Source organism: Cervus elaphus, chromosome 27, assembly GCF_910594005.1.
Source record: "Cervus elaphus chromosome 27, mCerEla1.1, whole genome shotgun sequence".
Classification (NCBI taxonomy): Eukaryota; Metazoa; Chordata; class Mammalia; order Artiodactyla; family Cervidae; genus Cervus; species Cervus elaphus.
The window spans coordinates 45,256,703-45,270,382 of NC_057841.1; the positions used below are offsets into that span (position 1 = coordinate 45,256,703).

At 43.8% G+C, this 13,680-nt stretch overlaps 1 protein-coding gene across 6 annotated transcripts in view; it reads right to left on the minus strand.

The window, feature by feature from the left end:
- The window catches only part of PIEZO2 (piezo type mechanosensitive ion channel component 2), a 241,604-nt gene that overhangs the window by 91,256 nt on the left and 136,668 nt on the right, over positions 1 to 13,680 (minus strand). For all 6 annotated transcript variants that reach the window (XR_006338207.1, XM_043889594.1, XM_043889593.1 and 3 more), the window contains exons 6-7: positions 5,192 to 5,402; positions 3,733 to 3,946 (exon numbers count right to left, since the gene is read on the minus strand). Coding sequence is in view for 5 of the 6 variants with exons in the window: in XM_043889594.1 (XP_043745529.1) it covers positions 3,733 to 3,946; positions 5,192 to 5,402 (425 nt within the window). In the remaining variant the exon portion in view is untranslated. The remainder of the gene's footprint in view (positions 1 to 3,732; positions 3,947 to 5,191; positions 5,403 to 13,680) is intronic.

A 13,680-nucleotide genomic window follows, 5' to 3' on the forward strand; every position in this document is an offset into this window, starting at 1 on the left:
CAAAGTCTGTTTGTAAAAACCACATTTATGTACAGGAAAAGCACTGGGAGAATACAGACCAAAAATGAACAGTATTTCTGGGAGTTTTCTAGGATTTTTAGGATTTCTAGGATAATTTTTTTAAGGTTTTAAAATTTTTATAATTTTTTTATAAATTTTATAATTTTTATAATTTAAAAAAAATTTTAAATTTTTATAACTTTTTAATAATTTCTAGGATTATTTTTTAAGTGTTTTTCCTGATTCTTTTTTACACTTTTCCAAACAATCACCCACAAGCATCTTAATGATAAACAAATCAATTCAATATTTCTAAAAGTATTCTAAATATATGCTAAAAATAAAGCTAACCTTCACCAGAAAGCCTATTTGAAAGCTTACAAGAAGACAAAAACGACTTGGATTATTTTGAGGAGAGCCACATCCGAAGCTAGATACATGGACTGGAGTCTCTGTGGTTATGAAATTTGTGACAAATGCCCACTTAAGATGACTTTTTCTTCCTGATTGTCTGCAGTTTGTTTTCTGCCAGCTCAGTTGGTGGATAGCAACGCGTTGAAGTTACACCTTAAGAAAAAGCTATCATTTAAAATATGTAAATTTCCAAGCTTTCAAAGGCTAAAAGGCAATGTCCTACTTTCACCAAGTTAATGGAGGAAGAAAGTACAATAAGGCAGCTACATGCAAATGTATGTGTATACATACACGTATATGTGTATATATAAATGTATATATATTGCATTGTTTAGCTCAAACTATCTATACTCTGATAAACCACCCAACTTCTAATGACTCTATAAGAGTATAGCGATGAAGCTTTTAAACTTTTTAAAGGTATTATCTTCAAAGTGTCTATAATAACTTACAACCATAATTTTAAGTTTGAGGTAATCCCAATGAAAGATAAAGATGGTAAGTTATTACACTATTAGGACTGCTATTATCCACACACTTGGTTGGCAAGTCTGGTTTACCACCTGTTGTAACTACTGAGCTAATAATGGTTTTTGCATTTTTAAGTGGTTGGGAAAAATCAAAATAGTACTTCATGAAACGTGAAAATATTTTGAAATCCGAAGTTCAGTGTCCACAAAGTTTTGCTAGAACCTAGCCAAAACCTTAAAATCTCATACAGGGCTACTTTTGCACTAAAATGGCTTCCTGGAAGAATTGTCAACAGAGACCATAGGCCTGCAAAATCTAAAATATTTACTGACTGATCCTTTACAGAAGAGGTGTTTTCAAGGTGGTTCAGAATAGTCTTTGTATTTCCTATTATCAGTCTCTAGATGGCAGAAAAGAGCCTTAAATTGGGGTGTGTGGCGCGACCACAGCCCCATAGAAGGTATACAACTTACATTTCCAATTAAATCATCCCTTAAAAGTCCAACAGTGCAAAGCTTTTTGCTCTATGTGTTCAATAAAACCAAAAATTAAACTTCTATTAGAACAGAAATATTCATTCAGTCTGGAACTAACGATCTTGCAACAGTAAAAACATTTTTCTATATGTGTTCAATAAAACAAAAATTATATGTGTAGAAGAAACTGAAAGACTCACTCAGCCTAGAACTAATGTCTGCACTGAAATTTTGTATCTATCCACTTCTGCTTAAAATAAATATTATGTAAATCCACATCATTAAAGAGACTTCTCAGTGCCCCCCAGCTTTATTGAGGTACAATTGACGTGTGAAATTGTAGTATATTTAAAGTGGACAGCATGATGATTTGACATAAGCATAGATTGTAAAATGATGTGTAGAACCTCAATCAAGTTAATAATCGCTTCACATAGCTACTCTTTTTCTTTTCTTTTTTGTGGTATGAAGGTTTAAGGTCTATTCTCAGCACATGTCAGTACAATGTTATTACAATGCATTGCTACTACTACAGTGCCCCTGTATATAGATCCTCAGAATTTACTAATCTCATACCTGAAAAATATGTACCTTTTTCCACCTCTGCCTATACTCCCCACCCTCCAGCGCTTAGCAACCACCGCTCCCCTCTCTGTTTCTAGGTTTGACTTTCTGTTTAGATTCCACATAAGGAGTGAGATCATACAGTATTCCTCTTTCTCTGACTTATTCCACTCAGCACAATGCCCTCCAGGTTCATCCAGGTTGTTGCAAATAGCAGGACGTCCTTCTTTTTCACGACCAGGTAACATTCCTTATGTGCTGTGCTTAGTCGCTCAGTCGTGTCCAACTCTTTGCAACCCCATGGACTGTAGCCCGCTAGGCTCCTCTGTCCATGTGATTTCCCAGGCAAAAATGCTGGAGTTGGTTGCCATTTCCTTCCCCAGAACATTCCTTATATATGTATACTATTCTTTCTTTTGTCATTCGTCCATCAACAAACACCTAGATGTTTCCATGTCTTGGCTCCTCTGTTTTTCATGTCCATGTATCCTAAAGAATTCACCCCATATCTTCTAAAATAATGACATTTTCCCAGATAACCACACACAACCATGTACCTAAGAACTAACAGGAAGTCTGTACTATCGGCTAATAATCAGTGAATATTGAAATTTCCCCATTTAATCTCAAAAGGATTTGTCCTTAAAGTGAGATGTGATCCAGAGTTGGGCTTCTCATCTGTCTGCAGGCTTCCTTGCTTCTCCTTTGAAGTAGAATGGTCTCTGCCCACACCCTTCACACACACTTCTTTTTCAGAATGCTGATTTTTTAAGAGACCAGGTCGTTTTCCTTACATTCTACATTCTGGATTTAATGACTGCTTCCCTGTGGAGTCAATTAAACCACATTCCTGCCCCTTATATTTCCTGGAAATTGGAGGTTAGGTCTAAAGTCTTAATTATACAGTGCCTCGTTCCCCACACTGTATCCAGCCTAGAAGTCTGAAAGGTCAAGAGACCCCACTCTGGTAAAGTTTGTTTGGATCAACTGGTCAAGGTGCTGACTACCCCAGAAGGGGCTTTTCCCTTTGCAATTAGCAAATGATCAGTGAGCTTACACTCTATTATCCTTGTAAACAATCTTCATCCCAGGAGCCTCTTTAAGTCATGGTTTCAATTTGTGAATAGATATAAGTATCTCATGAAGAATTGGTAAATGATAGTTTTCTAATTCTAGCACTCCTTTCCCTTCATTAGCTAGTGACATCCTGTCAGGAGGAGTTTTCCCTCATTAACTGAGAACAGCCTAGAATTCCTTCCAAAAAGTCAAAATAAATGCTGGGTTCTTTACCTTGAATTCTCATTTTCATATAAGACGTTGGGATAATAGTCAACTTCAACTGAAGCACATAAAATCTCTCTCTCTCTCACACACACACACCATGGACTCATGTGTTTTTACTTTTACATTTTTATGGTCACTCAGTTCTTTTTGACCCTCAATTTGTCCTCTGCCCTCAAGAGCGCCCTCCCACGGATGCTCTGATATATCCTTCTTATTCTTTGCTGTAAAACATTCTCCCTGGTCTCCTTCCTCAACTGAGACCGTGTGTCTGCTCTTTGTTGCAAACAACAGCTTCCCTCTGCTTCACCCCAGCAGCAACCCCACCTGAAGCAACACCTCTTCCCTCCAGACCGTGTAGCCACACATTCAAGGCAGAGACTGTGTCCCCATCTGCACCAAAGCCCGGCTGACCTACCAGTGGGCATCAGAAGAAACTTAGCAGATTCTCAGGGCCCGGCAGGGTCCTCCCAAGGGCTCGAGGATTATCTTACGGAATCGTCAAATGTCCAGCGATGCCTCTTACCTGGCGTAGTAGTCGTTGGGGGGAACGGCTTCCTGGAAGAACTGGAACTGGTACAGATAGAGTCCGATCAGGTGTCCTGCGGTGAAGATGGCCAGCAGGACGCAGAGACAGCTGAAGAGCAAGGGGTCGAAGGTCCGGCACCAGGACCACCAGGTGCACAGGCCCAGGAACACGAAGAAGTACACGGACGAGGTCAGAGAGGGCAGCATCATCCCTGCGGGGGCAGGGGCGGGGCACATGTGAGAACCGTGGAGAGGAGGAGACCCCGCACAGCTCAGCCGCCCTCACTGCTGGGGATGATGAGGAATTCCTCCTATGCGTGTAGTAAAATTCATCACACTCTCTTGATGAAATCAGAATTAGTGCTATTTGTATTGTGAAAAAAAGTCACGTGTAAAGTGAAATTTGTAAACATGAGGAAATATCAGATGATGAAGAAACCCTACCTGTGGCACTTGAGCCCCGACAACAAACATTCACTTCTCCAACCAGTAGAATTCAGCATGTTTACTTGCCTGTTTCCATTCTCTATTTCTCCCCCAGTTTTTCAGGAATCCTGTATGTCCATTCTAACTGTCCTCAATAAATTTTTAAAATAATGATTTACTTTTGCTTGTCTGTTGACGAGGGTTCATGATAATATTGCATTCAGTGGCAGATAAAACCTCACTAAATCTCTGTCCTGCCCGACAAAATGTGATTCGCTCTATCACTAAAAGTGGAAATGTCAAATGAAGTCATTCCTTCATAGGCATTTAAAAACTTTGCAGGGAGCATTTTGAAACAACTTCTCATTAAAGTCCTGAGTTACATTTCTTGAGAAATACTCTTCACTTTTCTATCTTTTAACTCTCCCATGGAAAAACAGTTGCTTCATCTCGTGAAACTTCACAGAAGCAGGATGGAATAAAGTTCACAGCAGCTCTGGGGCAATGGGGACGGGGCAAAGATGGAGATAAGGTTTTTATGGAGGAGCCTGCAGCCAACAGGGAGAGGAAGTGGGCGTGTGTGCTGGGAGATTACCATCTAACCGGGGAAGAAAAACACTCTATCCTGAGAAGTTAAATTAAGAGACCTAATGATTCAGTGTAAACAGACAAGCTTCCGAAAGTCCATGTGTAGCTCTGGATGGGGACAGTAAAGGGTCCCTTGTCATCACCTACAGGCTCTGAGGGAGGTGAACAGTGGTCCTGTTGGTCACATAGAAAACAATGCCACCTAACTGCTACGGGAAAAGACTGCCTTACAGAGGTTAACAAAAACCATCTAATACATTAAACCTACAACTGAATGGGAAAAGCTCTGTGTGTGTGTGTGTGTGTGTGTGTGTGTGGTTTGTACACGTGGCCAGTTTCACAAAGCTAGAGTTATGATTTTGTTGCCGCAGAGTAGAACTGTTTCCTTCTTTCATCATTCACCAGCTTGCTCCCTGTGCGCCCCAGGACTTGGAAGTTCTCACCTGATGAACCCAGTAAAATCGTCACAACAACCTTCCCCGCAGTGGTTATCATGTTGCCAATAAACTCCTTCAGCTTGGAGGCCACGGAGGCCAGCCTGCGGAAGAGTTTTAATTTCGTGCTTTCCTCCAAGTCGCCTTCAGGACCGTCTCCTTCATCTAAGTCCTCTTCATAGATCAGGGCCTCTTCGGAGTCTATTTTTTCTCCTCCAGCCTAAATAAACGAAAAACAGAAAACACTGCAGTCTCTGCCTATCCACCCAGAATATTATATGGTTTGTAATTTACTGGTAGGTCAGTGAAGTGAATTTCAGAAATGAGGAAAACATGCAGACTACCACTCAACCACGTAAGCCCCCTCAAGTCTCTGGTGGTCCCTGTGTGAAGCCCAAAGAACTCTGATCTTTATTCAAGGCATAAACAGGAAGCATCGCTAATGATAGGGTCCCCAACAGCAGGTCATCTCACCTACACGAGCTCATTTTATTTTACACATAGAAGCCAAAACTGTCTGAAACACCTATTCATAACTTAGCTTTCAGCAATCTGGGTTTGGTTCCCCAGATTTACTTAATGTGCCACTAAGGTGATGGGAAGTTTGATGAATGGGCTTAAACGGAAAGGATGGGCCAGATCAGCGCTGAGGAAATCCCTTCTCTTTCTGGAGTTTATCTTTGTTCACTATTTTAGTATTTCCTGCCCGTGGGAGGACGAGTGGTCCCGGCTACTTGGCTAAATAAACAGTCGCTTCCTATCTCATCCATTTAGAGAATTGTGCACGGGTCCAATCCCAGGCCACGTGGGACCTCAGGACCACCACTAGAGATTCAGAAGGAAACACATGCACAGCACATACACACTTACATGGATTATTTTAAACTGTGTATACCATGGGATTTTTTGTTCATTTTTAAAGAATACATAAATTTTTTTTTGGATAATTACAATCTTTCCCTGGAAGGGTTAGGATTTTTTTTTAAGGAATTATAAATATAAACCATTCCGTTAAGATAAAAGGAGCCTGTCTCAGATGCAGGACAGGCTTCATCTTGAAAAGACAGCAGCTTCTGCAGAGTCAGACAACTCTGAGGCCCAGATCACACATCGAGTTCAAGCAGTACCTGTTTGCTTCATTTTCCCATTTTAAAGTTTCTTTCTTTTAAAAAATTTTTATTGAATGAAAGAGCCTTTAAACTCTACGGTGCTTTACAGTTTCAAAGATTTCACACATATGATTTCATCTAATTCCATAAGTCTTTTTTCCCTACTCCACTACTAACTGCTAGTTTGTTCTCTACACGTGCATTCCCGCTTCTTTTTTGTTTCATTCACTAGCTTGTTGTATTTTTTATAGTTCACAGATAAGTGATATCAAACAGTACTTATCTTTCTCTGACTTATTTCACTGAGCATAATGCCCTTCAAGTTCATCCATGTTGCTGCAAATGGTATTACATCATTTTGTGGCTGCGTAATATCCCATTGTGTGTGTGTGTATACATATGCATATCACGTCTTCTTTATCCATTCTTCTGTAGATGAACGTTTAGGTTGCTTCTGTATCTTGGCTGTCGTAAACAGTGCTGCTGTGAACACTGGGGTACCTATTTCTTTTCCAATTAGGGTCTTTGTTTTTATTCAGATATATATTTATATATACATATGTATATATTTATCGATATGCTTAATTCAGAATTACATAATATTCACTGCTGGTGTCTCAGCTTCCATCTCACTGGAGGAAGATGGGCATAGGAGGCCGGTGCACAGCTCAGCAAATGCTGAGTGACCTGAGGGCTCAGACCTGCTGTTTGCCTGGGTGGGTACCAGCCACTTGGGATTTACACTGGCTGTTAATGAAGCCAAGGCTACAGGATGCACTCCGACCCCTGTGCACGCAAACACACACACACACACACACACGCACACCACACATACATACACACAACACACACACACACACGAGGATGTAATCCCAGGCTATTCAAGTCCGTATACCCAAATTGTGCACTATACTGTATTTCATCATAGCACATTTGTACTTTTTCCAGAAGGAAGAAGAATGTCTTAGGCTTGTGCATGAAGATTTTTCAATCTGCTCAGAGCCCATTATGCCTCAATGTCACTAGTAAGAGACAGAAGAGCACACACATTAGTAAGAGATACAAATAAGTCAACAACTAAATATCTCACAGAGACACTTGCTATTCCAAGAATTAAAACAGAGTGATGTGATTGAGGGAGTCAGGGTGGCTGTTTTAGATTCTGAGTTCAGGGAGAGCCTCTCTGAGGAGGTGACATTTAAGCTGAGCTCTGAATGTCACAGAGCCACCAGCCATGGGGAAATTCTAGCCAGAACCTTCCAGGCAGCAGGAAGGGCTGGCCAAGCCTCCATAGCGCGTCCCCAGACCCACTTCCTGTTCCACCTGCTCCTCCTCGTCACTATCAGCTGATGCCCCTGCATCCCACGTCATAGAGACATGGGGCTGAGCTCCAGTCAGTGCAACACCAGTAGCCCCACCTGGGATGATGGGAGAGCTACAGAGCTGGGGCACCAGGAGGAAAGCCCACCACCCCCTGCCCTGCATCACCTACAGAGGGAGTTTCGAAGCAAAACTCTTCGAGAGGTGGCTGGACTCAAAGCAGGACTTGACCGATGCTTCACTTCTCTTGAACCCAAGCTAAGAGAACTCTGATCACCAACCACTCCACCCAGTGAGGGCGACAAGGGGATCCCTTTCCTAGAGCAACTCCAGCAGCTGCAGTAGGGGAAGAGCAAGGGGGCCCTGCAGCCAGGAGGCTGTGCTAGTGGAAGAGGGGGTGGGGAGTGGAGCTGAAGAGGGTTCATGTCTTGGGCGAGCATCTCATAAGTCCAGTCAGCAGACCCCAGTTGGTAAATTTCACATGATAGGGGGAGGGAAGAAGGAGAATCAGAGGGAGCTCTTGTCTTTGTGGATAAGGTCAGGATGACCAGTCATGGAGCAAGTTGGGAAGCCAGTTCTAAGGTGGAGGTATCACGGGGGCAGCTAGTGAGGAACCTGGAGTGTAGACAGAGGTGAGAATTGGAGAGGTCTACCTGAGGCTCACTGTCAAAGTGGGATCTGATGAGGTGACCTGGACAGAACACAAGGCTGCCTACCTGTTGGAGTTGCCACACCTGGGACCAGTCTCTCTCTCCAACTTTATCCTCATCTCTTGGCCCAGAAACATCACACAGAGGGAAACATGTAGAGAACCTGGATTCCACAGGCTCTCTGCCTTGGGATGTGCTGTTCCCACACTGGGGAAGCCCCTCCCCAGCATCCAAGGCCCCGGCTCCCAGGCCAACTTTCTTTCAACTTCTCCATCTCCCAAAGCTGAGTTGCTGTGGGGACTGATCCAGGGATACTGTTGCTATGACACCCACATCACCACACACATGGGCATTTGTTGCTTAATACTCCTTGTACAGCAGGTACATCCTAAAAATGTAGAGGCATCCTAAAAATGCCTCTAGAGGAAGAAGATTAGTCCAAAACTTTCAGTCTCTGTACTTGACCAAGGAGACAGAGAGAGGGTACACAGCTAGTGTTGCCTGGGTCACAGTCAGAACACACTCCTAACTTTCACAACAAATGACTTATTGCTCAATTACGGAATTGCTACGGATGTAGATTAAATCAGATAGAAATCGCTAGTCAAGAACCTTCTCGAGTTTAGATGAATGCACTTCCCCGACCTCTCCTGGGCGGGACAGGGACCCTGTGAATTTTATAAACAGACCAGTGTACTTGAGGTTTTTCAGCATTTTTGTACCGGAATCCCTGGGGCTTTCAGTTGAAAACACTTTCTAAACCTGCCAAACTGAGAGGGAGCCAAAAGTGAGCCCCACCATCCTGGCTGGGGCCAGAAGTGCCATTAGTCACGTCAGGCTGGTCTTCTCCCCGAAATGATCCATCTGGAGCAGCGTAATCACCAACGCCCTAGAAGCCCCTCGGCTCACTCACCAGCAAGCAGGCTGGGCTGCTGGAGCTGAAATGTGTCCCCACGTTGGAATTCAACTGGATCCTAGCCGTGGAGCTAAGAAGGAGTACATGCTAAGTCGCTTCAGTCCTGTCTGACTCTTTGCAACCCCATGGGGTGTAGCCCACCAGGCTCCTTTGTCCATGGGATTTTCCAGGCAAGAATACTGAAGTGGGTTGCCACGCTCTCCTCCAGGGGATCTTCCCGACCCAGGGATTGAACTCCCGTTTCCTACCGTCTCCTGCATTGGCAGGCAGGTTCTTAACCATTAGTACCACCTGGGAAGGGCTTCCCTGGTGGTTCATCTGGTAAAGAATCTGCCTGCAATGCAGGAGACCTGGGTTCCATCCCTGGGTCAGGAAGATCTCCTAGAGAAGGGAATGGCAACCCACTCCAGTATTCTTGCCTGGAGAAGCATGCTTAAACTTTGTCTTTCAGTTTCTTCATAAGAAGGAGTAGCTGTAAATAAAGATTTATTTTTTTAGTTCTTGAGCTATCTTAGAAACAAAAGATAAAGAAAGCCTTTATAGTTTAAAAAGCCTAATAAAATATTACATATCAGCATTGTCCAGGTTGAAGTCTATAGCTTATGTAAATAAATGTAAGTGCTTTGACTTATCTTCTTTAAAAGTCTCTGACTTCAAAATGTGCCAGAAGTACTCAGGTAGCATCTCATGTCACGTGAGGACACTCCAAGTGCTATGGAGTCAACTGGGTGTGAGGTCATGGTTCCCTGAGCCTGGACCCAAGCCTCCATGCCTCATCCCATCACGGCGTCCAGCCCTGCAGCCTCATCCCCAGCAGTCAAGCCTTAGCAGTTACTCCCACTCAGTTCTGAACCAGGAAGACACCATCAATTACTTCTAGTAGAACCCAGACGTTCATTTTTCCTTATCCCCAAGCACTAAATGAGTCTACCTGTCTTGGACTAAATCCAAGGCTCACCTGGGGCTTTTTAAGAGGCCAGATTACCAGACTCCACCTCACAGTTCCTGAATCAGGAATTCCAGGAGTGAGTCCCAGGAACTTGTCTGATTAAAGGGCTTCATGAGATGATATGGAAGCAGCCAGCTTAGAATCCATGCTTCTTGCCTGGAGAAGCATGCTTAAACTTTGTCTTTCAGTTTCTTCATAAGAAACTACTCTTCCTGATACCTGTGACCCTGGACAAACTCAACCCCCTGGAAGCCTTGTGTTTGAGTTGGATGCCAGGCAGACTCCCTTGACCGGAAAACATATTGAGGTAATTTATCTAATGGCATCTCCTTCTGATTTCAGACAAACTTTAGATGTAAGCCCAGAGCTCCTCAGATTATGGATTCCATCCTCCTCTTCCTTGTGGCTTAAACCATGCTCGAAAAGACGCTTTGATGGGAGAGCATCAGAGGTACAGATAATGAGCCAGCAGATTCAGAGGCAAAGGCAGCACTTTGCTAAAATGTTGCAAGTTATTTACTCATTGTTTATTATTGAAAGTTAACAATTTATCTTCATGGAGTGGAGTCATCTCAACAGAAGAGTCCATGGAAGGAGGAGGCAAGGGCTGTGACTCATTGCCAAAGACAAACGTCCACCATCCTCCACAGTGTCCCCATGGACGCAGTGCCTAGAGAGCTCTGGAGCCATGCTGGCAGGGGTCATGTGCGTCACATAAGCCTATCGTGACAGCATCGTGCAGACGAAGCCGAGATTTTATTCTGTTGCCAAGCTTATTTTAGGAAGATTACTTTTCCAAATATATAAGCACCGTTAAAATTGTTCCCTGCTTCATTTGGAAGAGTGAGTATAGAGATGTATGCTTTCAACCACTTCCTATAGAGAAATACAAGTTCAATAAAGGACAAGCTAAGACAGACCAAGTTAGCAGGGAGCAACCTGCTAGGCTAGCCAGGACCACAGGCCTGAGGAGCTTTAATAAAACAATCCTGGTACAACCACACATTTGCCTGCCTCCCAGAATTCTGACTGAACATATCTGGGATGCAGTCTGCGCCTGGACCTTTACAAACTCCCAGGTCAAGGTCAGTTCAAAGTGGTGAGGAAGGAAGAGCCTGAACCCACCTCCTCCCATGGACATGACAAATATGTTCACAGGAGGACATAACTACAAATATGCAGTTACACATGGGTTGATTTTCCCTGGAAAGGACCTGAGAACTAGCTGAACACCTGATCCACAGAAGAGGACAGGAAGGGCCACACCTAGGCAGGTAGGGGAGGCACGAGGTTGAACTTGCCCCGAGAGAGGTGAAATGCCCAGAGTGTGACACCTTCTGAGACTGTGTGTAAGGGACAGTCATTTGCGAATCCAAAGACATCTACTGGAGGGTGGGGGAAGGAAGACACTGCCCAGAGACTGAGGCACCATTGTGTTCCCACCCAAGTCAAGTCATTCTCCCCCTGTCTTCCCAAAGCAAGGGAACAAGTCCGGCCCCCACACCCTCTGGCTGAGCCCAGCAGGAGCATACACAGTGCATATGGGGACATACCCTGGTGGCCAGTAGGACTGGAGACCCTGAGCCCCACGGGACAGTAACAACCGGAGAGACAGCTCTTATCAGGCCACCACCGCTAGGCACCACAGGACAGCAGACAAACACAACCCCAAGCTTCCTGTGAAAAAGATCCATCTGTGGAAGCTAGAGCCTCAGGTTTCCCTCACACCTGGTGGTGAAGGAGGTGCCCCCGGGGAAGTGAGCCATGAGACATCATCCTCGAACCCCTGTGGCCTTGTTGCCACTCAGCCAGACTCCAGAAGGAGCTTGTATAACCCTCAAGAGTCCCAATTTCTGCAACTGTTGCCCAGAGGACACCTCCAAAGCCTACATCTGGAGAGCAGCAGGGATTACAATCACAGCCCCGGGACTGTATGTGTCTCCATGCTTTAGAAGCTGCTGCCATCTGAAGGCCTGGCTTCGACCTGAGTGCTGAAGGAGAATCTCTACCCCATCAAGCACTGACAGGTCCCAACATGCCCTCAACAACAGGGCTGCTTCAGGGATAAATTAGGTGTGTGGACAACTACAAAGATTTGAGAGATAGCCGAGCTAAGGTGGTGCTAGTAGTAAAAAAAAAAAAAAAAAAAAACACCCACCTGCCAATGCAGGAGACATGAAATACAGGCTCTATCCCTGGGTTAGAAAGATCTTCTGAAGAAGGAAATGGCAATTCACTCCAGTATTCTTGCCTAGAGAATCCCATGGACAGAGGAACCTGGTGGGCTACAGTCCATGGGGTCACAAAGAATCAGACACAACTGAAGTGACTAAGCACAGACAGATGTGCTAAGTAAGGGTTGAAGAAGAAGGATTATCACCTACACAAGGCCACGCCTTCAAGACTGAGAGGCAGCAGTTTTGCCTACTTCATAGAAACAGAGAGTCAGCAAAATGAGGAAATATGTTAAAAAAAAAAAAAAACAACAAGACAAAAACCTCAAAACCAAGACGAAACCTCAGAAAAAGACCTTAATAATGTGGAGATAAGTAATCTCTCTGATAAAGAATTCAAGTGAAGTGAAATTCGGTCAGTAGTGTCTGACTCTTTGCGACCCCATGGACTGTAGCCCACCAGGCTCCTCTGTCTATAGAATTCTCCAGGCCAGAATACTGGAGTGGGTAGCTATTCCCTTCTCCAGAGGATCTTCCCAACCCAGGGAAAGAACCCAGGTCTCCCGCATTGCAGGCAGATTCCTTACTGCCTGAGCCGCCAAGGAAGTCCAAAAAATTCAAAGCTATGGTCAAAAGATGCTCCCTGACCTTGGGAAAAGGATGAATACAGTGAGAACTTCAACAAAGACTTTGAATATATAAAAAAAGAACCAGTCGGTGCTGAAGAAATTAAGAAAGTAATCGTGCTTATAATTGCATCAAAAAGAATAAAATACCTAGAAATAAATTTAACCAAGGAGATTAAAGACCTAAATTCTGAAAACTATAAGACACTGATGAAAGAAAATGAAGATGACACAAATAAATGGAAAGATATACTATGCTCAAGGATTGGTAGAATTAGCATTGCTAAAATGGCCATACCACTCAAAGCAATATAGATTCAATGCAATATCAAACGGTAAAGGATCTGCCTGCAATGCAGGAAACTCAGGTTTGATCCCTGGGTTGGGAAGATCCACTGGAGAAGGGAATGACTACTCCAGTATTCTTGCCTAGTCTTGCCTGGAGAACCCCATGGATACAGGAGCCTGGAGGGTTACACTCCATGGAGTCACAGAGTCAGACATGACTGAGCAACTAAGCATATACACACACACACACACACACACACATACCAAGTAGCAATGGCATTTTTCATAGAACTAGAACAAAAAATCCTAAGAGTTTTTAGGGAACCACAAAAACCCCCAAAGAGCCAAAACAATCTCGAGGCAGAACAAAAATGAGAGGTATCATACTCTAATTTCAAACTATATTACAAACCTACAGAAATCAAAACAGAATGGTACTGGGATAAAATACATACATAGAGATCAA